We start from the raw sequence: 27,301 nt of genomic DNA, 5'->3' as shown, positions 1-27,301 counted from the left end.
CAGATACGGGCAAAAATTAAAACAGCGTGCGCAAAAAAAAAAAAAAAGCGACGTCATTATTACAAACGACGATGTTTTTTTTTTTCTTTTTTTTTGTGTGCACGCTATTCTAAAAAATTCTATTGTTAAGTGTCTGTGGCTGTTTCTTAAGCGGGAAGTCCCGACCTTTGTGTTAAAATACATTCTGTGGATGGCAGTGGGGCACTGGATATTTAAATCTAATCAATAATTCACTGAAATGACTGTCAAAATTGAGACGAGCACGGTATACAATTTCTTAAACTTTATAAGTAAGCCGACCAACCCAACGTTCACGTCGCAAAAAAAAAAAAAAAAAAAGTTTAGGAACCTCATACACATGTAGGTGTAATATTATGAACAAACAAATCGCCCGATGTTGGCGTATCATTACTTCTAGCCTCAGATAAAATGCAATTTAAACGTTCGTTGTCTATCACCTGTGCGAGTTTTCTCACATAATCAAAGGAAACTGTTTTCGATATATTATGAATACAAAGAACGATACTTTCAGGAAATACAGTCTCCTTACGCTCCTTCCGATCCAAAATGCGTGATATGAATATAAGCGCTTTTTACTGAAAATGTTCCACCACTATTAAGAAACAAACCTCAGTTGTCATAAGGACCTTTGAACCCTCATGATGTCTTAGTTGTCGAGTAGACGTATCGGACTACAGTTTCTGAAGTAATGCAAGAAAGCACGGTGAAACGCGCGACGTAAAACACGAATACAACGCATCCGCCAAGGCGCGGAGGGGAGAGCGGAGCAGCAAGTTGAAGCAACCTAATGGCTGCCGCGTCACGTGATTCCAAGATGGCAGCGCCCATGCGGAGGAGGATGAAAACGTCTATAGACGTTTATGCCGACTTTCAACGACTTAGTCCCGCAAAGCTCTATAAGAGGCACTCTGCCTTTTTACGTAATGATCATGAACCGCCATCAAAACTGTGATTGCATGACGTGTCAAAATTTATCTCGAGCTTCGAAAAAAATATAGGTAGTTTTATTTATGAATTAAATAATTTTAGTCCTCTTTTTTATGGCAGATACACACGTTATCTTGCAGTAACTCGTCACGTTTATATGTGACAAGGGGAGGTCGGAATCAGCTGGGAAAAAAATGTGTCTGTACGAAAGCTTGTTCAAGCTGTTAGCAGGGTTCAACAGGCGTTATCCTGGTTCCATGTTATTTCAAACCTGTAACGTTGTAAATAATATTTTCTAGGGGGAAAAGCGTATGGTAACACAAAAATAGAGCAACACCATCGCACCATCCTAACATCCTTTGTTTTCAGGTTCACACCAAACTAAACGTCAATAGGCTTGGAGAAACACTCCGACGAATAAAAAAGAAGTGTTTTAGCGCGTAAATAGACTCCTTCCGGAATTTAGTGCCACCTGGTGACTCAAATGGCAGTTTAACTTTTACTATACTAATGGCGGCAATGAACCTGAGGTCTGCAATATTTGATGGGGCACTGACTCTTTTGCAAGTCAACGGTAAATGAGAATGCGTGCTTCACTGTACAGTTCTCTCTCAATCTCTTTCAGTGTTGATGGCGAAAAGAATGCGACCAGTCAGAACAAAGCACCAGCCCACATTGACGCAGTGATAAAATTCTTTACATCAAGGGGCTTCGAAGCTGACTGTGTGCTACTAACAAATTGACTGGGCCCGAGTTAGAAATGAAAGCTTACGCAGTTCTTGCATCCAATTCCTGTTTCACGTCGCGGTAACGTTTAGAATGTATAGGCCTCGAATCATCTGCATTCATCAGTAAACAGAAGGCCACCATTAGTATAGTACGTCTGCCATTTTTCAGATGATGATAGTGATCAAAGTGGCCAGACTGAATTTTGGAAAGGGTCTATCGTGATATAAGTTAAGCAACTCCTATTCTTTTTTTTGAAATCCCAGTTTGATCACCGAAAAGTACATAGGTATGATGTTGGGTGTATAGTCACTATCTGTATAAGGCTCACGTGCATGTCAAACATCGATTTTATTCACCAGAAACCACACATACCGTGGGCAATTGACGATTCCCTCAGTTCCTCCGACTTTTTAATTCAATTTTTTTTCCGAGTATCAGTTATTCAAGATGTGCAGAATGGAAGCCCCCAGAACGGCAAAATAAAATAAATATTCTACCTAAATTATTTTATCTTTCCGTTTTCGGCGCATAAATGTCCTCCTGTTTAACCTGTCAAATATAATTCGCCTAACCAAACTTGACCTGTTTTTAATGGCATGGCCGCAAGCGGCATATCCCAACAATACTTTACGAATTATTCATATTCCTTGAATTTCGCATCTAAAAACTGTTTCAATGCAGCGGTTATTCAAAAAGTACTCGATGGTATCCCCGGCGCGCATATCTCTCTAAGCTTTCAAATATCATCGCCCTCATCAATCTAAAGACAGCAATCAATTGCCGCCCCCTCTTCCCCCCTCCCCCGTCCCACGCTTCGCCAAACCGATCATACATGAAACAACATAAAGATCACATCGCCGCGCGTACCTCAGAATATCGAAATTTCATGTTAATCCGAGTTGGATCAGCGAATTGCGAAGCGATGAAGACAGATTTATGGTAGTCACGATTTCTATAACGCGCACGTGCATTCCAATTATCAATAAAGGCCGAAGTGTTTGTGAAAAACACCATCCAAAAATCAGACAATATTCAGAACATGCAGAAATTGTTTCACGTAATTTTTGCAAAACGGGCGTGTTTCTTGTACGTAAACCACCGATATGGTCTTGTTTAAAAGCGTATTGCAAATTCCCTCTTTCAAGTACCCTCTTATGGTTTGTGTACAAAATATGACATGGACCTTTTTTTTCTCAATCTCCAAATTTCTTAAATTGTTGTTCTAGTTTATTTTATTTTTTTAGTTTGTGCTGTTGTGATCCCACCATACGATAGATGATAACGGTTTCGTTCAGTGAAGTTGAAATTAAATGGTCATCAGTTTGTTTTTTGTATTTTTTCCCGAACATTGGCTGCGAGTCTGTGATGCGAATATTTCTTAATTTCGCAGAATTAAAATGAAATAGAAATCATCAGTACGCATATTGGTGCCTGTCTGCGCCATGGCCTCTTGACCAGAAGTAGAAATTATGTCTCTGTACTTAGACAACCTTCTTTAATGGTCCTATCCTCCCTACCCCACTCACCCCTCCCCCCTCCCCCCGCATCATCAAACATGAGAAAATATTTTGGTTTTGGATAGTCTACGGTTTTCCAATAGTACTCCTGAGCCAAATCCAGGAAAATTATATTTATGTGCAAAACGGGCGTGAAAAATGAATCTCTTTTATTACCCTTCCATCTAATCGCGATAGCACCTCGTGTCTATGGCACGCGAAGCTCCATGAATCCCCAGTGCTGAACATGTTTAGGAAAGATGCTGAACTATATCAATTTTAACGTTGTAGCATCAAGGCGATGAGTTTGACGAGCTTGTTAAATTAATACTCAATACGAAGAAAGCAAAACACAGACAGGGGACAGAGACAGACAAGTAGACGCTTTCTGTTTATGACAACAATTATTCGAAGCCAGCAGAACTCCGCCGAAAGAGACATCGGTTGGGAAAGGAGGGAAAAAGGGGCGCTAGATGGAAAGGAGGCGCATGACTGCGAAAACAAGAAGGCAGAGCGGCAGACATATGTGCAATGACAGCGACGACAAGCAAAGAGTGCCGTCGCTGTCGTTGTTCAGCGCCTCCTTTCCATCTACTGCCCCTTTACCCTTCCTTTCCCAACCGATATCTCTTTCGGCGGAGTTCTGCTGGCTTGCAATAATTGTTGTTATAAACTGAAAGCTTCTACATCTATGTCTCGGTCCTCTGTTTTGCTTTCTTCGCATTGAGCCTCAAGGTATTGACGAATTTTAACCATGCTGTTGATTGAATGCCCTAGATATTACACAATTCCTTTATTCAAAATTTCCAACTGAAAAAAAGAGTCAAGTATCACTACAAGCTTTAAATATATTAGACTTTCTGCATTTTAGTTCGATCTAATATTTCCTACTACATCTGCTATGACCTTAAGGGAAGACGAGATCAGAATCTGATTGGTTTATTGTAAGTATGCAATATTCACGTTTACTATGATCCGTTTCACGATAACTTGGCGAACTGTGGAGACTGTGTCCACCGGGACCCAATAAGAGAGTCGGAGCGAGGCACGTGCCCCATGCCACGGGAGCGTGCGTCTCACTGAGCCAAATGCGAAGCGCCGAGGAACCGGCTGTCGTCCGCTGGCAAAGAGACGCCTGCTGCGAAACCAACCAAGTTCGGATAAACGACCGCCGCCGCAACACTGCCGTCCGCTAGAGTAGCGAGCTCTTCGAGAACAGTTCGTGAAAAAACCACACGCTGAATTTATCCGCGAATTTGTGGCGGGTGTTAATGCCAGGTTGGCGTTTTGAGCGGAAGCTGTCGATTACAGGGCTGCGACCGTTGAAACATCGTTGAAATGCCACGTTGTTCTCTAAAAAAAAGGCTTGATCCGATTTAAGTATCGTTGCAAAGTAACATGTCTTCGTCTTTCTTCCGTGTCGTGTAGCATAATGTCGATATCGATACAATCGCGCGAGTTTAATTGACGTTAAAAAAAAAAAAAAAAAAGATGCCCAGAACTACATTTTATTGCGGACGGCGCTGTTGCCGTGGCTGTAACGATGCCTCCGTGAACACAGCCATGGAGCGCTGTGGCGGTTACGAGGCCTCCGTGACCTGGAACATGGAATGCTGTCACGTTTATTGCTCCGACGCTCTTATGGGGTCGCGGGGGCAGCAGCCTCCAGAGTTCGCCAAGTTATCGTGAAACGGAGTGTAAAACGATGTAATGTCAACCTTCACGGCCAAGCTCAGACTTAAAGGGAAGCTGAAACACTTCTTGAAAAAAACGAGTGAGGTGAATTCTGGCGTATTTTTATCCTGTGAATCTGAATATCACTTTTGTTTTCCCTGAAGATGCAACTAAAAGCGAGAAAAAGCGAAAAAACATTCGACCAGTCGTGACGTCATACTAGGATCTTCGGGCCGCCAAGCGCGTGTCGCTCGTGTGGGCAGCGCGTGCAACGGCAAGCTTGCCAGGTATATTTCCCCGCACTGACACCAGTCGTGACGTCTCTTTCTGACCTTTCTGAAAAAGAGTGCGCGTGCATAGCTTTGACAGGCGATGAAGATGCGCGAGAGCAGAGATTCCGAAAACTCCTAGTGTGACGTCACGCCCCGGGAAGGAGGGGCTTCGGCGGTACTTTAAAAATTAATTTCTGAAGCCTCCGTGCACCAAATTGAAGAATAATCTTGATATTCCTGATCCTGGAGGTAGAATGAAGGCCATTGAAATGTTTTTTCTCAGATAGAGAACCGCTTCAGTTTCCCTTTAAAGAAATGCCACGACGTGGTGCTCGTCAGGTGCATTTTTAAAACACGAGTATTTTGTTTTATGCTGGTTGTTTTGTACGCTCATTAAATAACTCCCGCGAAAGCGTTGCACAGGCACTGTTAGAAGGCCAGTGGTATATTTTAGTTTTAAATTTGTCTCTGTCTGCTTAAAGGGCTTTTGGAACAATATTATATTGATAAAGCAACTTGATAATAATAATAATACTTTAGAGAGGCTAGAGAGGTTGTGCACAATAATTTAGAATTACAACAAGCCTAAGTTTCTTAGGCCTCGAATTGCAAGCTGGTGTTTAATGAAACGATATAAATGTATTGCGTACTCAATGGGGATGTTTTATTACTACTAACCTTCCCTTTGTCAGATTCGGATGCTTGTTTGCTTCATATATCTAATGTTTCCGAAAGCAAAGCTCACGAGCGAGTTACCTAACACGTGTCCTAATATTCTTCCAGTGGCAATTAGAAACTTTATTGTGTCTGCGCACATCTCATTCTTCTTTTTTGAGCCGTCCGACATCCCTCTGGGAGTTTACGAGTGATCATACTGGTTCTGAAGCAAATACACTCTACTCCAAAAACGGCAACGATCTCCCAAGTTGAGCGTTGTCTGCTCAGGCGGTCTGTTCGTGATCTTCAGGGCAGCAAGATTACCAGGCAAAAGCTGTGGCCATTGGTACGCCTCCACGAGATGTTGCTTCCTGCAGAAATAAAAACAGTCGAAGACTACTCATACCCACTTTACATAGCTAGCGCAAATATTTCCAGATATTATGTGGTATATCTGTAATCAAGTTCGCACCGCCAGATCACGGTGTGCATGTCTTTCAGATGTGGCATGTAGCGGGACGTGCAACCAAACCCAAAGCGACGTCCGCATAAGCAATATAACGATGTCTGAAAACATCATGTCGCATGCTCAGGAAAGCAAGAGCGAAGAGTGTCATGCCGTACACTCGTTGCCAGATCAAGAAAAGAAAGTCTTGCGCGTTATTCATGCGCTTCACGAAGTAGTCCTTAAAAGATTCGGTTGTCGGAGTAAGGAATTATGCCTTTGGCGTTTGAAACCTGTAAGCCTTGATAAAAGAACGCGAAGCTTGGTAGAAAATTCACCCGCATTTATCTTAGTTTAGCTCATAAAGGAGCAAATTACTAATGATGCGGGAGTGGCCTAACTTCTTTTTATTACAGTTCTTGTGGTGATTACGGCTGAACTGACGATTATTTATAGCAACAAGAAAAACGTTTGGACATATTTCTCAATCTATAGGCCTTGTTACTTTGGATCAGGGGTCTCAGAGCGTTTGAGCTAAGGCTCCGGATTGGTGATCTGCCTGGGTCTTGACGGCCAGAGAATAAGTAAGAAAATATAAATAAAAATATTTTGGAAAAATAAACGCAAAAAACTCTTAAATACTGAAATGTAAACTAGTGCACGAAAGTTTAAAAATGTAAAATGGATGTATATCCATAGCCTATTTTTTTTAATCAATGTGTTGTTAAATATGGCGTTACAAAATAATTTCGGAAACTGACCAGGCACAAATCAAACGTATAGCAACTTTGGCTTATTTTCACAGAGCAGAAGACTAATAAGAACACTAGATTTGATGATGACAATATGCAATAGTTATGACACAGGACACTAAGCACAATATACATGAAAACGCAAAATATTTTGAAAAATGTTACACATACACGAAAGCGGAGGAGGCTTTCAAGAGCGAATGTACCGTGCTTTCGTGCATGCGGCGTTGGCTGCAGTCTAAGCTTAAGAGTGAACGGAGTTGAGCGAATATTCGAAATTTCGAATAGTACTTTAGAATAATATGCTATTCGATATTCGGTTCGAGAAGAACTGCACAATTCGCATTTTTCGTGTTGATTCCGGCGTGTTAGCCCTGTTGAGCGCCATTCTTACCGAGCACCGGTGCACTGCGGAGATGCATTACCCGCGAAAGCGAGCTCCGCGGGTAATGCTTCTGTGCATTGTATCGGTGCTCGGAAAGAAGTGCACTCAATGGAATAACCCCCCGTGATGAACACTTGGAAAGTATGAATATCGCAAATGCATGCTTGAAAGAAAATCATACATTCAAAGCAGGATGGTGCACGCGTGCCGGCTGTATTTGAAAATAAATAGAAACTTTCTGAATGTGTATTTCTACATTGTAGCAAAAGATTCAAAATTAAACTGAATTATACAAGACTATATGTTAGGCAGAGATGCCCTTACAACCTGCATTCATCATGCGCGATCATGTGCTCGATATTAAAGAAAGAACATTTTATATAGCAAGATTGGTAATCTATAGGATTAATTTTACGTCAAGTCCGTCTTTTATTTGCCTTCTGAGGTCGCAGTTCAGATATATAAGCTAAGTTTAATGTATCTATATATGCATTAAACTTAAAATGAACACGTGCAACAACTTTCACGAGTTTAGCTGGGTTCTCGTTTAAACGTGATGCAATGGAAGGCGTGGAAAAACTATTCGATATTCAAATGGAAAATATTCGGCCAATATCCTCTGTTCTCACACAACTAATTTCTACATTTCAAACTACGCTACGTCCTGGAAGTTGTTCTGAGAAGCTTGTTTTTGTTGACTGCTTTCTAAACGGGAAAGAAAAGAGGGAGCACTTCATTACCTTGCTTAGAACATTCAAAGTAGTGAGACATGGAGTGTATGCGTTCATAAAGTCTAATACAGGCGATAAAAATTAAAAAAAAACCTACTTACCCATACTTCGCAAATGAAGTCCATAAACCCATTAATTTCTTGCTGTAATTCTGGTCATCAGAAGACGCCTTCTGCACAACCGGTCTTCCAAAGACGTAGAGGACGTCGTCGAGGTGTGACATCCCGTTCCAGGGCTTCTGGGACGAACTCGAAGAAGTGTGGTTCAGTATGTAATAGAAGACTGAATTATCTGAATTACTTGACAACCTCACTGAAGTTTCCTTTGATGGGCAGGTTATAATCCTGTCACCCCAAGCATCTTGAATAGCTCGTCTCAGCTTCTCGAAGTCAGTGTCTTCGATGTCACGAGTATAAAGGTTGTGAAGCTCGTCTAGAAGTTCGGGACTTGGAGGGGATAACAAAGGAGCTAGTAAAAAGACCGTCTCCGTTTTCGTCAAATTTTGGGGCGAGCCAGCTTGGAACACAGCCGGAAAAGATCCGTAAACTAGCATTCCACCTTCGTTAACCACGTGACCGATCAATATGTCTTTGTTCCCTTGATACTCAGTTGTACAGGGTTCACTCTGCAGGGAGGGCACCCCAAAGACTGTCCGGAAGCATACCTCACTGGGACAGATCGACCTTTCCGCTACTTGTAGATGTTCAGGATCTGACCGTCGCAAGCACTCTATCACATTCATTTGGAGAGGAAAGTCAGGTTCCGGAGAATTGGTACAATTCAGGTGCACGGCAAACCTATGCAGTTTCATGAGTAGCCTGGGGTCATTGGCCCTCTGTGTATGACTACATAAAGCTCCACTCTGCATAATAGCCCTCTGAAATAGTGCTTTGGAGTCTGGTGAGAGGAGGTGAAACTCTACGGACACTGACCCGGCGCTTTCCCCAAAAAGGGTAACACTCCCTCGATCTCCTCCAAAAGCGCCTATGTTGTCCCTTACCCAATGTAACGCAAGCGACTGGTCCAGATGCCCCTGATTTCCAGGAACATTTTGCGTTCCCCCGTTCAAAAAGCCCAAGGCTCCCAGTCTGTAGTTCATGGAAACAATGACAACATCACCGTAGGCTGCCAGAAATGCACCGTCATAGATACTCAAAGAGGACGAGCCGAATTGGAATGCGCCCCCGTGGATCCACACCATAACCGCAAGGTCCGAAGTATTTTTGTTCCTTGCCGGGCTCCAGACGTTCAGGAACAGACAGTCTTCAGTATGAGCACGGCTGTCTGCAAGCAAGATAAAAATCGAGAAGCGCAATTGATTTAGGCACAATTGAAGCCGGACGCATATCAGCTGAAACAGTATTGAACAAGTGTTGTATTTCGTTCTACCTGTAATTCTTAATTACTTTCTAAATGTTATCTTGGTTCGATGCCTTTCCAGGCTAATTAAACTCATCTAAAAGCAAGGTCTAAAGTACCCGCCCTATAATAAAGACCCAAAACTTGAAACAAATTAAAAAAAATGACAAGCACACACCCTCTGCTTTGGTTTCCATTTAGGTCAGCTTAAGCTTCAGTTTCTCACGAAGTTTGGATGGGTTTCTTCTCTGCTTAAAGTTTCAATTTGGCTGAACGTTCGTCTGCCGCGGAAAGGTTTCAATGGGTGCACAGCCCCAGCGGTCAGGCAATCAATTTTAAATATGAACACAGTGTGTTTTACGGAACGTCAGCCAAATTTGTCGTGCAAAATCTACGTATCAAGCAGATCTATGTTCGATACAGTATTGGTCTCTACCAGATCAATTCAGAAAGATTAATATTATTCGGTAAAATTAGGTTGTTAAGGGGCGACACTACCCAGAAAAAAAATTCTGCAAAAAACTACGATTTTGAAAAATTATATAATTACATCCACCAACATCTAGAGTATTCCCAGAAATGTTCACTACTTTCCACTGCATAAGTTAATTTTTATAAATTATTTTCTGTCCACTGAAGCTGAAGAACGCATTTTTCTCCGTTCCATTTTTTGGTATAAATTCCATTTTAGTCAATCTATCGTTTGATAATGGCAATACAGGGAAGGCTCGTTTTTCACTTTTCCTGACTGAAATTTAATAAGAATTGCGGCCATGGAAAGTTTTTGTCACTTTACAGATGTCTTTTATAAAAAAATGTTGACAATTTGTTGAAGACACAGAAAAAAAAAAGTTGACCATTTTGCACAAGCGAAAATTGATAGAAATAAATGACTTTTTACAAAAAGCTCTCATAGCCGCACCTCCTAGGCATTCTGCTAGATATCTAGTGAATAAAAATTTTAAATATTGTGATAGTTTCCCAACGATAGATTAACTAAACAATGTAGGCATGTTGCTGATAGCGGCTGCCCTAATTTTCTTCCCCCTTAACTGACAGACCAGAAATTTTGCTATGCACCCTGTAGCATGACCACCAGCCTACTCTGTGATTTTAATTAATTTTAAGCCAAGGGATCAAAAGTTCACCCTCCCAGGGGGTGTCTCCCCTCAATCAATTTTTCGTTATTAACTTTTGAATGTGCGAACCAAAGGACATGGTTTTATTTAAAAAGTGTTAGGCATCGTAGAAAATTTTTTAATCACCCCAGTTCCGAAAGTAATAACCACCGTGCAGCATTTTGCGGCGTTCCGGAATCACACTCAACTTGGACACGTTTCTTGGTTTTATTTTCCTATCAAATAGAAGTACGCAAGACACCAAAGGACAAATTTCAGTAGTTCGCATTCTAGAATCTCATGCATCTCCATACTGTGAAAGGAAACAAAGACGACGATTAATTGTTGACGGAGTTCCCAAGGCTGGGGAGATTAAACGGGTTATGATTTCGGATATCCCAAGGAACAAACGATTTGGTAGACAAAATATTTGTGTTCTAGCCTGGCGTACTCCCTTAATGCGCTTGATAGCGCAGTATACCAGAATCGCGCTATACTTCGTGTACTCTTTGCAAGCTGAAATCAAATGGATGGTGTTCTTTGTTGTTGTTGTTGTTGTTTTTTTCTACAAAAAAAAATTAAAGACAACGCAAAAAGGGCGTGGGGAGGGGGGGATTTCGTTATGTCTCACCTTGTGCTATTGACCACGGATCGAAGTTGACTTGGTTGCAAGCTGGAGCCGGTTGAGTTGCATCCGCAATACCGGTCCACGACTCCGCGGGCTGCGGCTTCCGAAAACGAAGTGCACCGACTGGGGCCTTGCCATACCGAATGCCGGTGAATGAATTAACAACTTTTCCATTCAGCTGCTGTCGGAAACCCCTCACACGGCCGGCCGTTGTGTGTACGACGGGTCCTCCCCCGTCGTCGACAGCGTGAGCCGCAACCAAAAGTGTCACGCAGGAGAACAGCATCAGGTAGGCCATCCTCTGCCCCTTCATCTTCTTCTAGAGACCAGGATGCTGCAGATAAATGAATAACACAAAGTGACAATACGTATTTACACAGCTGTACATGAATGTGGCCATAACGGATTTTCACGTTTATTTTCTGCTATATTATCTTCACTTCATTATTGTGTTAACATGACAGATGATTGCTCTTGCGGACACCAGTGTCCAGGTCACTTACGGAGGCTTCCTCCGCAAATCTGGCCACCGGTCGGCCATCTTACGACACTCGCTCTAGCGCTGTCAAGCCTAGACAGTTACCATGGTTACCATCTGTAAGTCCCGTAACAACAGATGCAAAGATCACGTGACCACAGCCTTGACAAGGCTTCAGTGGGTGTCGTAAGAGGGCCCACCGGTGGCCTCAATTGCGCAATGGGCTAGAAAGCGCGAATGTGCGATCTATCAAAGAGTCATAGAGATCAGCAGGGTACATCTTCGCCCGTATCGGTGCATCTCAGTGAGAAAAAAGACGCCCAGTTTTAGTGGCTCTCATCTGACGCGCTATCTCCGCTAGTTAGTAATCTGCTTGACGTCAACGCAGGGTACAAAAGAAGGGGAGTGTTGCTGTCACCTTAGTGGTAGAGAGATTGCCGCTTTAGCCACTGTGAACCTGCTTCTGTAACTAAAATGCCACCGAAGTATGCCATAATTCCCATGTCAAAGTTTAGACCAGCCATAATTACTTAATAAGATGGAAAGAAAGTTGGGCTAGTTGATACGAATCTATTGCGGAAAACCGCACGAAAAGATACGACGGAAGAACGAGAACAGAGATGACCAAGCGCTGCGCTTGGCCTTGTTGGTTCTCATTCTTCAGACCTTTTCGATCTCTTCTCCGCAATACATTATTATGTGCCGTACTTTTCGGACTATGTGCGTGTTTAAAAGTTGAAATTTTACCGGATGCGGACTATCAAGGATTTCTTTTGTTCTAGATCATTCACTGTGACAAGACACGGAGGAGTTTATGGATAACAGAGTATAAGAATGTTGATGTATATATGTTACAAGCTTTTTTGTTAGCTAATACAGCAGGCGTTTGTCTAGGTGTGCTGTGTATGATAATTTTTACGTTCGGACTAGTCACTAAGCTTTGACCAGGTACCGGTTGCAAAATATCTGAGCAAAAACTTCTTCCTTTTTTTTCAAATTTGTTTTTGCGGGTTGTGCACCATGGGTGCGGACTACTGTTCGGAAAATACTCTAAATATATGTAGCATTCGCCCTTATTAAACGGCAAGGATGATTGTACGCTTAATTCGTTAATGGGCTAGTTTGGTCTTTCTAATAGTTACACTTCTTAACAACCTTAAACAAATAAGCCCGTTAAATTTAGTGGTGAAATATGCAGGGTGTTTTACTTTAGGCTTTACAGATTGGTTTTAGAAAACCCGCAAACGATACACAAATGGGGTATGGGCAGGTGTGTTATACGACCAGGAGGACAAAATAGAGGGGGCTAATCGTCACAATTAGTTGAAACATTAACTAGCATCTGCGCATAAACTTTTGAATTTGTGAAAAGAAACACTGGGCTTAGATTAGAAAGATGATGAGCGTCTATTATATAGACCGACACGCTGTTTACAAACAAGCCCGCGTTTGCCCACACCAGGTGTGGGCACTGCGCGTGCGCAGAGACCGAATTCGCTTGAAGTCAAGCGTTTGCGCATGCTCAGTGCCGTCGACAGCGCCACCACGGCTGCATGACGTCAGGGCCGCGTGTTGGTCTATAAGTAAAAAAAAAAAAACACTAGATAATCGAAAGTTAGGAAGATTTGGGAGGTGGAAAGCGCTGCGATGTGCTGAATTTACCCCTCCCGCGGCGGGTGCAATGCTGGCGCTAAGAAACCGGAAGCGATTGGCGAGATGCCTATTGACACGGCAATAAGGCAACGATCGTCTCCGAATGCGATCTTGATGACGTAGGTGCCAACTATAAATAGCCTATTCTAGGTTACAAGAATGAAGGACAAGAATGCAGGCAAGAGTGGGGGGCTCTCAAAGCCCTCCACCCCTTGCCACTTTAGCAGAACGAACGGTTGGGAAGTAATTCGTTTCAAGTAGCGGATTACTTCTTCAAGTAATTATATAATAGCCAGGTTACTTCTACGCGGCAGTAATTTTCAAAGTAATTTTGTTACTAAATATCTGTTACGTATGACCAATTACTCGTTACATTACATTTCTTCAGATTATGAGCATATTTCAGAAGAATCACTTTGAAAACTTTGAAGTCTTAGTCACTAGAGCAATGTTTATTGATTTCCGTAAAGCATTGGATACAGTTTCACACCTGTTGCTAATGCACAAAGTGAGTTCTCTAAACACAAACAGTAACATACTTCGGTGGATAGAAAACTATCTGAGTGGGAGGAAACAGTGCGTGGACAACAGTGCGTTGTCCTTAAATTAACACTGACACCTTCCAAAAAAATTTTCTAGGCAATTTAATGTGGTGTCAGAAGACTACCTAATTAATATTTTGCTACAGAGTCAAGTATATTTTTAATAAAGCCAAGAAATGTAACTGCTCGAAACCGAAACCTGCTCACGGAGGTCGGAGAAACGGAAGTATCGTAACTACACCTAACTGTGCGTTGAGTGTGGAGGTGTCGGAAAAGGGTATTCCCATACCATTTAATTCAGCAGTGTTTTGTCCACAACATTCTTTTTTGTCTTAGTAATAATCGTAAAAAAAAAAAAAAAGTTTCAATATATTAAAACGTTTTACAAAAAAAAAAAATAGTTCGCCTACTCTTGGGATGGAACCGCTGCGCGTGAAGCGGACACTTTTCCACTGATCTACTCTACAATTTTAGATAGCCGTTTTGACAAATCGTTTTGTACATGACTCAATAGGGGCAACTACCCGAGTGATGTCTCCAGCCACGATAAGGGGAGACGACTCACCGACGTCTTCATGCAAATCGGCGTGGTGGTCGGGCGTGTTCTCTTTCGAAGGAAGACAAATTCGACGGTACCGTGAACGACAGTTCTGAAGCCTGTCGTCCGCCGCCATCGCCGTCCAGCCCGCGAGCCATGACACGCGATACGACGCCATGTTGAGAATTACGCAGTAAACACACAGAGTGCTTGCGGCTCTCTGTGCAACTTTCCTTTTTTCGAACAACGTATTTGCAGCTTTTAATAAGCCACAAAAAATGGGTTTAATTTTCTTTTTATTTTATTTTTAATATTGAGTGTGCCTTCGAGGACCCATGACTTTGATGAAATTTTGTGATTGTGTCTAAACCCTTGAAAACGGCCCGTGACCACGGAGAAGAGACTGAGCGCGACTCAAACCGGCCAGTTCTTGATCGATGGTCTTCGGGAGGAAAGAAACCGAATTTCGAGCCGCAAATTCTTTTCTGGGTGGTTGGGCCCTCATATGTCACGTACAACTAAACACCTCGGCGAGCATAAATTCCCTGTCAGTGACCCTTTAAACATCAGTTTTAGGACCACTTTTATTTTTAATCTACATCAATGGTTTAGAGTCGTTTATGTCTTCTAGCATCAGATTAGTCGCAGACCATTGCGTAATCTACAGAGCAATAAAGGATGTTGATGACGTGTCGTTTTTGCAGAAGGATCTCCAATGGGTTAGTTCATAGTGCAAAACCTGGCAATTGGAGTTAAACGCAAGTAAATGCTTTCCCATCACGCTTAGTAAAAAGAAACATGATATTGATTCCGCGTACGCTATTGGAAGACACTCGCTCTCGACGAGAAAGTGTGACTGAGGTGAAAGCTTGTAAGGGTATTAAATCTTCGAATCTTATGAAAAAGGCATAAAAAAATAGTCTGAAAATTATCTACACTATTAATAATGATTTAACTGGAATAAACAAATAAAATCATCTTCAAATGCCGCATTATATATCATATCGAGCAGAAGGGACTATGAAAATAAATTACGTGAAATAAAATGTCGAATTAACAATATGATTAAACATGAGGAAGATACATAGAAAGGGGGGACGGACAACGAAGACTTCTGTTGCTCTTCAGCGAAAGCAATTTTTGGAAGTCTCGTTGTCGGTCCCCGCTTTCTATGTATCTTCCTGGTGTTTAATTACTGTTACCAACACGCTCGTTTTGTACTTAACTATATGATGTTTTTATGTTTTGGTGAGAACTATATTGGAATGAGCTACCTCCAGATACTGTACCAGCTGACAGTGCGCCTTTTGTTAACCTGATCAATGCAATGTGAATTTCTTTGTTATTATTTTTGGAGTTATTGAAATTTCAATATTGAGTGGTAATTTGAATTATGTTTATTTATATTGTTGGTTGCTGGCTTGTCAAGTATGTGTGAGTTGCCAACGTATATATGTGATCTGCAACCCACTCCTCTGCTGTAATGCTCCGGAGCTGAAGAGAACAAAGAAATAAATAGTAATAAAATAATACAGAAACTGGAGCAATATGAGCAGGCAGTTAAATAGCATAAATAGCAAGTTCAACAAAACAGAAAACATTGTGAGGAAGAGACTAACCAAAAAGAAAACACCGTGGTTTGTATGACCGGTCACTAGAACCATCAGAACATGAAAGGCATAGCCAATATGCGACAAACAAAGATAAAAAAAGACAACGCTGAATAGGCTATGTCTCTTTTCATCGCCTTCCTTTTTTTTATCTTGCGTATGAAAAATGGAAGGTAGTGTTCCAGAACATTTTTGAAAACATCATAATTTTTCCTTTTTTGTGATAAGTATACGGGAAAAGTAACGCCAAACTAAGTTGCAAAGTAACAAGTAAATTAATCTGTTGCTCTTCAGCGAAAGCAATTTATCACGGTAATTCATTACATTTGAAGGTCAGTGATTTGTAATTACATTTGTCAAGGGCCAAGTAGCCAATCTTCTATAGTGTTAGTCGTTCCAATAACAAAACAGGGTCAAAACACATAACAATAAACGTACAGGAGAGCTCCTCCTTCCCCCCTTCTCCAACCCGGGGAGAGGAACTCACATCCGGACCCTCTTTTGAATATTCCAGACGCCACTTTGCACTCCCCCCCCCCCCCCCCCCCCCGCCCCTTTGCAGCACGAGCGACGTCGCGACCGAAAATATCTAGAATAATCTCATCGTGGTTTTGGCGTCCATTCTGCGGCGTTCACGCGAATGAATCGCCACACTTCAAATTATTTACGCAAAGTTTAGCAGTGTAACGAGCCTTGATAATTTCACTCCGGCGATTAAACTGGTAAGACATTGCTATGAGGACGTAGAATCGACAATTCCAACGCGAAAAAGATATGCAGACTCACACAGACGCCGACAAAGTGACATTCCAATGGTTTGTTGACGCGGGGCGCGGTGCTTCTTGCCCGCACTCCATTGCGTAAGCGTTCGAACTATCGTCTGCTCCTTCAAAACTTGTCTGCTTTTTGTCGTCAGCTCGTTTAAACGACAGCGTCCCGTAAACCAAACGTTGACCCGGTGATTGCGATAAGAACTAAGTGAAGGCCTCAAAGCACTTTTGAAGGTTGGTTGGGGTGAGTAGGCTAAGTGTAAACAGTAGATACAAGAAATGTTGATCATTGTTACCAGTGGCCATCACCGATTTGTAATGCCCGTTTCTACTGGCGGTTTTCAGTATCGACGTCCACCATCTCAGCTACTGTCCACGTTTTTGCAGTCCGAGCGACGTCGCGGCTGAAAATAGCGAGCAGAATCTCATTGTGTGAGTGAGGCTTTAGCGACCAGTCTGCGGCGTCCACGTGAAATGAATCGCCGCAAGTCAAATTATTCGCCCAAAGTTTTGCCTCGTTAATTTTGCTGAAGCCGCTCAAGTAGTCCGACATTGTTAGGAGGACGTAAAATCAACAATTCCAACGCAAAAAAGAGCACGGGGACTCCCACCGACGCCGAAAACAACGCAATTCAATGGTTCGTTTATGGACGACGGCGGGCTTCTTGCCCACCGTCCACAGCGCATGCGCGGCGTCGTCCGCTAGGGGCGCTCCGGTTTGTTTGTAAACATGGGTTGGTGTATACCACTCGCCTCCTCGCTCTGCTAAAGTTGCAACAAAGTATCCGAGCAGGAACTGAGGGAGAAGAGGGGGGAAACAAGAGTATGCGGGGACGCCAGGACCTGCTTCTGTTTCCACTCATCGAACGGGTTAGAACGCCGGTGCTTGGCGTTCGATGAGTGCACTGGAGACAAAGGAAGTTAGCTTCGTCTCAATCCACTAATCATTCTAGTCAGAGCTCGGCGTCCTGGCGCCCCCCCGCGCAATCTTGTCCCCCCCCCCCCCCCCTCTCCCCCGGTATAGGCCGAGATAGGGATGCGGGGAGGATGTAAATACCCCACAAAAAAAAAAAAAAAATTAACTATTAATCCTTGAAAAGCAAAAATGCGACGACGCCGAATCCCGGATGCAAAGGGTTAACAAATGGGAAAGACGTCTTCGGTGACCTTCACAGGGCTGTAGTGCATCGCTTACCAAGGTGCAGGCTTCTTTGTTGGAGTGGAGTGGCCCTTGTCACGGGGAGCTGGTACCTAATAGTCGGCCTCTCCGTCGCCGCCGCACGGAGCCCTGGGACGAAGGACCGGCAGTCCCTGTCCTGTTGTCGGTCCCGATGGCACACGAAGACGACTGCTCTCTGATTCGGCCCGCGGAGCAGTCGTGGTCCTGAAAAGTCACTGAAGTGCTGGAGACAGAAAACAGCAGTTCTCGAAAGGCTCTAAACACCTTCCAGGTTGGCGATTCTCCTCGTGGAGGATGCTGTGCCTAGGGGTATAAGTGACCACTCCGCTCGGTCTCTGACAACTTGTGAATTGTGACGACGACTCTCACCGTGCCCTGCGCCGGTGACGCGATGACACACGTGGGCCCTGGCGGAAAAAATACTGGCCAATGGCTGTTAAGCCTGCCCTTTCCCTCGGAACGGATATGTACTTTTTGGGACATGACCCCCAACGGGATGATCCGGAAGCGAACGCTGCAGTGACCGTCTATTTAGGTCACTGCTTTTCAACAAAGAAATGTGGCTGACGCGTTCACGAAGAAGGCAGCTGGTGCATCCGTTCTAGGGTTGAGATGGCTTCGGAAAAATATTTCTGCTTCACACCTCCCTAATAACCTTTTGTAGAAACATCGATTCGAGACTAAATGGTACTAGTACCCTCTCTCTCTTCCTTCTGGCCGAGCAAAAAAGAAAGATTTTTTTTTTTTTTTGGGAGAGGGGGGGGAGCCGTATTTAGGTCACAGCAGCTCAGCGGGCGAACTGGATGTGGCTGACGTTTCGAATGTCGAACGGATGGGAGAGGCCTTGCACGTGCCTTGTTTTCGAGCCACTTAGTCTCGAACACAGTTGGGTGTCTAGGTGGCAGCACTTATTCGCCAAAAGGTCCAATGGACCTTTTGGCGAATTAGCCACGTACTGGGGCTGCCTTTGTGAAAACTCCGGATATTAGTTTTTCTGAGTCCGCTGGTTGCATCAAGGCTTTTGTGGCTCATCACTGGCATTTTCTCGCGTTTGACGTGTATTCTGCAACGGGGGCTGCCTCGGAATCCGCACAAAATGATCCCAGGTAAATTTTACAAGGGTAGTCGAGTGATTGTACTTAGTTCAAATTAAACATAGAGAAAAAAATAACGTTTCACTAAATGCATAAGTTATAAAACGTTAACCATTTTAAGGTTCACATATTTAATTTAAAACACACTGCATGCGAGCATGATAAAGAGGTAAATACATAAAATAACGTGTCTATAATAATTGACACTTTAGCATGAGAACACAAAAGGTTCCATAACATGCCATCACAAATATTTATTATGTGCACGATAATGCCTTTGTTTCATAATGTACACACGTTTTCTTGCTACACTGTTGCGCTAATTCAAAATATAAGAAAATACTTTCACGGGATGCGTAAAAGGGCAGCCGACGCTACGAGCTGATAGGACAATGCTGAAAGCAAAATGCACTAAAGGTTTCTAGACTTTTTTTTATATGTTATCGCTGACTAGGGGGCCCAATCAGGCTCAAAATGCGCGTCGTGCCCTCGCGAGTTTACTCTCCGCGTATGTGTGTATGTGCCTTCTTCAGGACAGGCCGCAACGCCGACGGACGTCAGGCCCCTTTCTTATTTTTATTTTTAATTCTTTATCTTATTTTCCATTTAACAATTTATTTTTGTAAGTTCTGGTGTTTTAACTTTGACTTTTATTCCGTCCTTTTTCAAGTTTGCTTTCCGCGTAACTAGCGTTCTTGTGCATAGCCTTCGTTATTCCCGTATACTAATACAACTTTATTGTCACTTCAACCCCTTTTTTGCTTGTGTGACTTTTTTCGCCATTAAATTAGAATTTTATTTTTATCATCCGACGGCTGCTGTGTCCGCGCGCCTTCCTTTTGCCATATATCAACGGAAGCATCTGCAAACGTTCGCCACTTTATATATATATATATATATATATATAGATACATCCCTAAGAGCTTGAATATCTCAAAACTATACTTTACACGTGTGTTGAATTAACCTTCGGAGTGGTAGTCCACGAAAACTATCAAAGAGTGCCCAAAGTAAACAAATTACTGGGGGCCATATTGTCCGGGTTAACTTTTGAGAACAATCCGTCCAGGGAACATTTTGTCCTGCACCTGGTTCTGTTTGTTCGCACCCCTCTTTTTCCCTTTCATGTACTCAAATATCTCAGTCAGCTTGTAGACGACTGGTGAGACTACTTCATGCACTCGGTACGGTCTCAACTACTTTGGTGCCAGCGGAGCAGAAAAGCCTTTGCTCGCATCACTCAGAACATGGTTACGTGTGAGTACGAGATCGCTAACTTTGTAGTGGAGATCTCGGTGACAGCGGTCGACGAGACAGATGACGGGCGATCAGAGAATGTTAAAGGAGTATGTAAGCTGCAAAATTTATTTCAATTTCCGAATGGGAAACTTTTCAAATTTGAAAGAGGATCAGTTAGTTTTATTGAAACGAGAATGACAATATATATATATACATATATATGGGGAGAGAGAGAGTGAAAGAGATTTTTAAGTCCGTTTTAACTTTCAAGAAAATTTCCAATATTGGCAGACAAAGCATTTTTTTTTCAGAATAAATCAAAATTTGGCCTCAATTTTCTCTTGCATTCTTTGTTGTGAAACACCACCTAGAACAACGTAACCCTCTTAACAGTCTCCTCTTAGAAGAGACAGCTAGTTAACAGGCTTTGATTATTCTATCGATGATTGGCACATTCCCTCAATGTAACGTGATGGCGTTACGTGGAGGTAGAAAAGTCCTGTACCTCTAATTAACGTCATCACCCTCGGGCGGGGCGGGACGCCCAGCGTCCTTCGACCCCTCAGCAGAACACAGACGCAGCACTAGTCCCCACTCTCCGCCTGAACTCGATCTCCCTTTGATGACGTAAAAATGCCAGTGGACACGCCTCGATTACGAGTGTCGTGACATTCGTAATTCGTGTATTGCTTTCTCCTTCAAAATATTTGGATAAACCCGAAATGTGGACAGAGAAAAAAGTAGCGATGTCTTTGTTATTTTGATTAGTACGAATAAAAACACACTTTGCCCCACACTACACTTTTATATTAAACAAATATACGAACTCACTACCAACCGCGGCCACTCTTTTACAGCTTTTCTTTGATGGTATAGGGAAGAAAAAATGCGATCGTGCTGCATGTTTTTTGACAACATTGGTCACTCATCGGAGGTTGTGCACCGACCGCGTGTGCGGACAACGCGTGCAGGGCTCAGGTATACGTGTATGTGTGACTCGCTACGCCAAATCGCACGGGTTCTCCCAGCACAGCGAATACTCGATACCACGCGTTCCACTGGTCCATTACGTTTCATTGAGCAATGTACACCGTTTCAACGTTCAAGATATTGGAAATTGGACGAGGTTTCCTTTTGAGTTAACGTACTTGGTAACCGAACCTGACAAATAAGCAATCTAGGGCATTATTTTGAATGATGAAGACGGTGCCTTACCGGACTACGGTTTGTTGTGCGCTATAAGAAGTGGTCACTGAAATGGGTACTCCTTAAATCTCCACCACTGTCGTTGTCTTCATCAGTGAGAGCTGTGGGCCGTGCGGTCGTTCGCACTCGATTCCTTCGGAATTCTGCTGGCTCTTTTTCCCAACTGCTCTTGTTTTGGCCCCTGATGGAATCTTGATTATCAGTCTTTTATCTTCGTCAAAGACGCCAAGGGCGTCGAGTCGTGTGAAAGACGTCCTTTTTGCTTAACGTTTATGCTTTCTTTCGAACGCGTCTTAACTGTCACGCAAGGCCATAAACTTGGCGCTTCTGTAGATTTTCAGCAACTTGAACCTCCACCGCTACAGAATCTGCCGCCCGATGACTTCATTATCACGATAAGAACTCCCAATACAGACTGCGTTCGCTCCAGATGGCAAAATGCTCATAGCCTGCTGTGGAGCGACGAAAATTACGTATTTAAAATTTTTTTTTGTATATAATTCAATGTTGTTTTATGGTAGAAACACGCGTCAGAAAAAGATGATTGCTACTTGTGCTGATTAGTTGGGCTTGAATAAAGTGACGTCCGAAACAGCGTAAAACAAACGAAGGAAGACCTGAGTCAACGAAAGTTTACTTAAGTCGTCCTTGAAACCCGAAAAAAAGATTAATAAAGAGAAAAAAAGAAACAGAGAATATCGCAACAAAAGAAGAAGAAAAATTCAATGGACGTTCTGGAGCTGCGAGACTCGCGACACAACTTCGGAAAGAACTAAAAAAAAAAAAAAATGCTCGAACTACACTTTAGCCGCAGCCGCACTGCTCACACATTACACAAAAAAGTCGGTGTTCGCTGCGGAGATGATGGCATGATTATTAGTGGACACGCCGCCCGCATGTTCCATATGTGTTTATACGTACATGCGTTCGCACTGAACATGTCTTCAAACGTGCTTCCCACGATCAGTGCGGTACAAGGTAGACAGTGTCCGCGGATCTTTTGTGTGATGTAGTCGTAGTGTGCCCGCGGCTTTAGGGGACCTTTTGCAGAAAACAAACCACGTGTAGCATTGCATCTTCAAAAACATGTTACTGCTGATTTTCTTTCAATTCGAATGTTGTATTTGTTGTTTTTTCGAGTTTACTTTGGGGGGTTCAGTGGTTTCTCCGCGTCCAGTTTTATATTTAAACACGGCATTCTTCTTGACATGTCATGTGCGCCACCATTCTAGCGGATCTGTTCAAACCTTAAAGAAATCGTGAAATGACGTTGGGTTCTTATATTTCTAAATGTGCATCGCTTAGTGGCGCCCAAGAAAACTAGCGCATAGCTCTGCGGAGCAAGAAGAGTGACATTTCCACCGTAACAATACATAAAATGTAGAGGGATATTTTTTTTAAGCTTTTTTGTGGTTCAAAGCGCTGCTACGGCTTACAGAGTGGGACCGAGCGCTGGGTCACCATTTAGCTGGCGCTCGGCTAATAATCATTCCGTCGGCGCATACTTTGGCTCGTGGCCATATAGAGTGGCGAGGAAAATGGCCAAACTCCAATAAGTATTCGGAGCACAACACGTGTAGTAAAGAGTGCCACTTCTTTTTTGTGCGTGGCTTGGGGAAAAGGGGGGGGGGGGGGGGGGGGGGGGCGTTATTCGACCCATTGAAACGAAAACGTGTTATTGTCCCGGGTTCTACGACCATTCCAGATTTATTGAGGTCCTTACTGTGAAACAGCTAAAGACACCATTTTATGCCCACTTTAATTGTACGCAACCAGTCTATGGAAGGCGTTACGACCAGAGCCATGTATAGGGAGGCTCTGGTCAATGGCAGGGGCCGGCGGGAGCCGGGGCGCGTATAAGCAAACCATATCCCGTACAGTGCCTGGCCACGCCCCCTTCGGCGCGACGCGAAAGCGGCCATTTCATTGGTTTTGAAAATGTCACGTGACATGACGTCACTTCCGCGCCGTTTGAACGCATTTGAGCGCGTTTTCGTCTTGTCAAGATGGCGTCCGCCGCTGCGCTGGTGGGTGAGACGCGCGTTACGCTGCGCCGCTGTAAACACTTCGTTTCACGCGCGTGCCTAGATGACTCGAATGCTTTCAACTTAGCGATGTGAACTCGTTTTTCGGTAAGATGAACGCCCAGGACTGCACGCCGAGATAATGCCACCGCATACGCGCCGCTGCCGAAGTCGCCCTACGAGTACGACCACTACGATCGTCGAAGTTCGCCGCTGCACCGATGACTCGAATGCTTTCAACTGAGCGATGTGAACTCGTTTTTCGGTAAGATGAACGCCCAGGACTGCACGCCGAGATAATGCCACCGCATACGCGCCGCTGCAGAAGTCGCCCCTACGAGTACGACCACTACGATCGTCGAAGTTCGCCGCTGCACCGTAGCACCAAACGCTAGCAACTAATGCTTTCACCTCGGCGATGTGAACTCGTTTCTTGGTAAGATGAACGTTCAGGACTGCATGCCGACATAATGCTACAGCATACGCGCCGCTGTCGAAATCGCCCCTACGAGTACGACCCATAACGATCCTTGGAGTTCGCCGCTGCACCGTAGCACCAAATGCTAGCAACTCTTGCGGAGGACGGCTCGCGGACGCAGTGCTTCTTGTACGTGGACATGTTCTCGTTCCGCAAATGCGCGCCTGTCCGCGACCGCGGCTTACTGTATGCCTGCGTACGCGCCTTTGCTACTCTTAATGCTCAGAGTGCGATTTCGGAAAGCGGTGGAGGTGTTCTAGCACCACCAGTACAAGTGTCAAAGTAGGTGGAGTTGTGCCATCTCAATTCAGTTTTCCAGGTTGCTCACGCGTAACAGGCACGCACCTAACGTTGCTTTTCTATGCGAGCTTTGCTCCCGGAGAGGAGGTTAACGTTCTGTGTAGGCATTTATCACTCTTTCATCTCCCTCCTCCTTTCATCGCTCTTCTGGTACACGCACTTCCTACCTGGTGAGAGTAAAATTACTGTGGAGGAAAATGAATACTGTCATACGCTCTTCTGGTACACGCACTTCCTACCTGGTGAGAGTAAAATTACTGTGTAGTAAAATGAATACTGTCGTGCACTACGATGACTGCTACTGTGACACAGTCTTCGCCATGAAGTGAGGGAACAAGTGCAGTTACTTTGAATACAAGGAAGAATTTTATTTCACAACATGAAACTGTTTCAACAGAGTGGTGTAGTGCTGGTTTCCAAAAAGTGTGCCATTGCCTTTACAGTAATAATGACATTCTGTTCCTTTGGCCAGATGATGACGACACCTTTGTATTACATACAGGAACATCTTCATATTTAAACAAAACATACTTAATTATAAAATCATGTAAAAAAGAAATTTACAAAATGTCCTTAAAATAACTAGAATAAACAAGCATGTATACTGAAACATTGAGGTACATGAAAAGTCATAAAATTTGTACTACAAATCTGCTACCAATTTGACCATCTACATATTTACATGATCTGATTAAGGCAGTGGTCCCACGGCTGCCGTCTTTACTCTTGGTGTCTAACATTTTATTTTTACAGTGCCTAGTAGCTAAAGAGCTGTCGTTTTGCAGGCATTTTTCTAATATCGGTGGGTAAATTACAACCAAGCTTTATTGACATATCTAATTTATGTGATCAGAAAACTAGAAATTTAGAAATCGCTTACCGCTTCCAAGTTCTCCTTTAGTAGCACACTTAGGATTAATATCGAGTAGAATGCGAGTAGAAAAAATGGTAATCCAAACTTTATTATTAAAGGAGAAATCTTGGAAGCGGTAAGCGATTTCTAATTTTCTGATCACGGAAGTTAGTTATGTCAATAAGGTATTGCTGGAGTTTACCCACCGATGTTAGAAACATACCTGCAAAGCGACAGCTCTGTAGCTATTTCCTAAGTACCCCCAAAAAATAAAATGTTAAAAGCTATCATTAAAGACTGCAGGCGTGAGACCGCCGCCTTAAACAGGAAATGTGTTGCCTTTGCTCTCAACACCTCTGTGGGCGACATGAAAGGTAGCTGCCCCTAGGCAGACAGTGTAGGTCATCCTTGACCCTCAGGAATAGCCGTGATCAGCCCGCGAGTGGTGCATGAACAATGCCTGGCTTGTCTCTGCACTTCTCATGTGTATGGACTATGCATCATATGTAGGCTGTCAATGAAAAACCCTTTTGAAAACTAAAATCTGTCCTTGCTCACTATACAGGTGAGAAGGGCTGTAGGTGCGGGCTATCCACTGACAAATATTTCATGCTGAAATTAGGTCTTTGGGACCATAATCCGGAAAATATTGTATTAATACTAGTACATTGCGTGCAACACTTTGACTTGATAGAGTTCGTGGAGGGAAATTGTGAAATGTAGGTACAGCAATACCTTCCTTGGAAGAGGTAATTTTGTAAGGAATGTGCCATGTACATATTTCGCACAGATTAATTTCTCTATGTCAGATGATGCAAGACAGTTCCACACCATGGTGACAAACCCGAGCATGGAATAATTCAGACCGCAAAATAATGAAACGATACATGAGAAATTTAAAAAAAAACTTCCATGTTAGATGAGAAATCATGCTCAGCAATCTTAGAGCAGAAGGAGCAATGTAAAACATAAGGTCCCAATGTACAGGCACTCATGAAAGGGGGTGGCATAAGATCACAGTCATTAGAGATTACCGGTCATTGGTTTATTAAAATTGATTAAAAATAAAACATTTGACAAACACTCGTGCATAAGTGACACGTCATCTTCCAAACCGGCAGTCAAAGACCTCTTTAAAATTTGTACAGTGCTTTTAGATTGGTGAAAACACACGTATATCACTTGTACAAGCCCCGTACAAAGAGAGTTTATGCAAAGTGATTTTGATTAGACTTGATCATTTACAGAATTATAGTCTGTCGAATGTCGAGGCACTCCAGGGCATGCAGTAAAACAAAATATGGGTGAAGAGGGACGTGCATTATCAATGCGGATGCAAACCCAATCTTGCGCCATGAGGAAGTTCTCATTGTCAATTACACTTTCATCACTGGGTCACTCAGTCAAGTCCAGATGATCTTACCTCCTATTTGACGGAAGCCATTCATCGCCGCTGGACTTTGAATCGGTCGGAGGAACAATGTTTCGCTTATTTTTCAGGCGTGTGACAACAGCAAACCATGTATGATGGTTCCCATTTTTAAAGTGCATGGCATTGCTCTCCAATCACTAACATTGCTCTGCTTTTGGTAGATTAACACCAAAACAAGCTAGAAATGTTATAAAATATGCTTGGGACATTGATAATCAAGAAAACTGACGTTTTGTCCCCCCCAAAAATTGTGGAATGTATTTTCCTCATGACAGAGTCTTATGACGGGTTATCTCGTCATCGGCAGTTGCGGCCAGAAGTCAGCATGATAAGATATCTCGTCATTGGCAGTTAAGTGGTTAAAGACTCTTGAATCACATTATGAAATCCAGCTCAACCTGGGAGGTTACAGAGGCTTGCAAAAAATAAGAAAAATGCCTACGTCTTGCTTTCAGTTACAGCACAAAGCAAGTTTTACGTTGCAGGGACAGCGAAACTGCCGAAATGTGAGTCTTGTTCCAATACCGTGATGGGATCCTGAAGAATTCATCCCATGTCCACACGGTGACCCTGCAGACAAACGAAGTGCTCACACAATTGCAGCTTACCAGTCATGTCAGAGCTGAATCAACATTGTTACACCACTGTTTCTAAGGATGGGGCTCAACGAAACCTAACTGATCCCGACGAGGTGGCAGGCACCAAGACCT

The 27,301-nt window shown here is 43.3% G+C and overlaps 1 protein-coding gene across 1 annotated transcript; it reads right to left on the bottom strand.

Moving 5' to 3' along the window:
• Nucleotides 1-5,895: 5,895 nt before the first annotated feature.
• On the bottom strand, nt 5,896-11,507 carry LOC120836352 (acetylcholinesterase-like). Its single transcript, XM_040205176.1, has 3 exons — nt 11,198-11,507; nt 8,191-9,373; nt 5,896-6,147 (listed from the first exon to the last, which is right to left on the bottom strand). The coding sequence occupies exons 1-3, from the start codon at nt 11,505-11,507 to the stop codon at nt 5,979-5,981; spliced, it is 1,662 nt and encodes a 553-aa protein (XP_040061110.1). The 3' UTR covers nt 5,896-5,978.
• Between the last annotated feature and the right edge of the window lie 15,794 nt (nt 11,508-27,301).

This window comes from Ixodes scapularis, unplaced genomic scaffold (genome assembly GCF_016920785.2).
Source record: "Ixodes scapularis isolate PalLabHiFi unplaced genomic scaffold, ASM1692078v2 PGA_scaffold0__279_contigs__length_252992795, whole genome shotgun sequence".
NCBI lineage: Eukaryota > Metazoa > Arthropoda > Arachnida > Ixodida > Ixodidae > Ixodes > Ixodes scapularis.
This window is presented reverse-complemented; position numbering and strand designations above follow the sequence as displayed.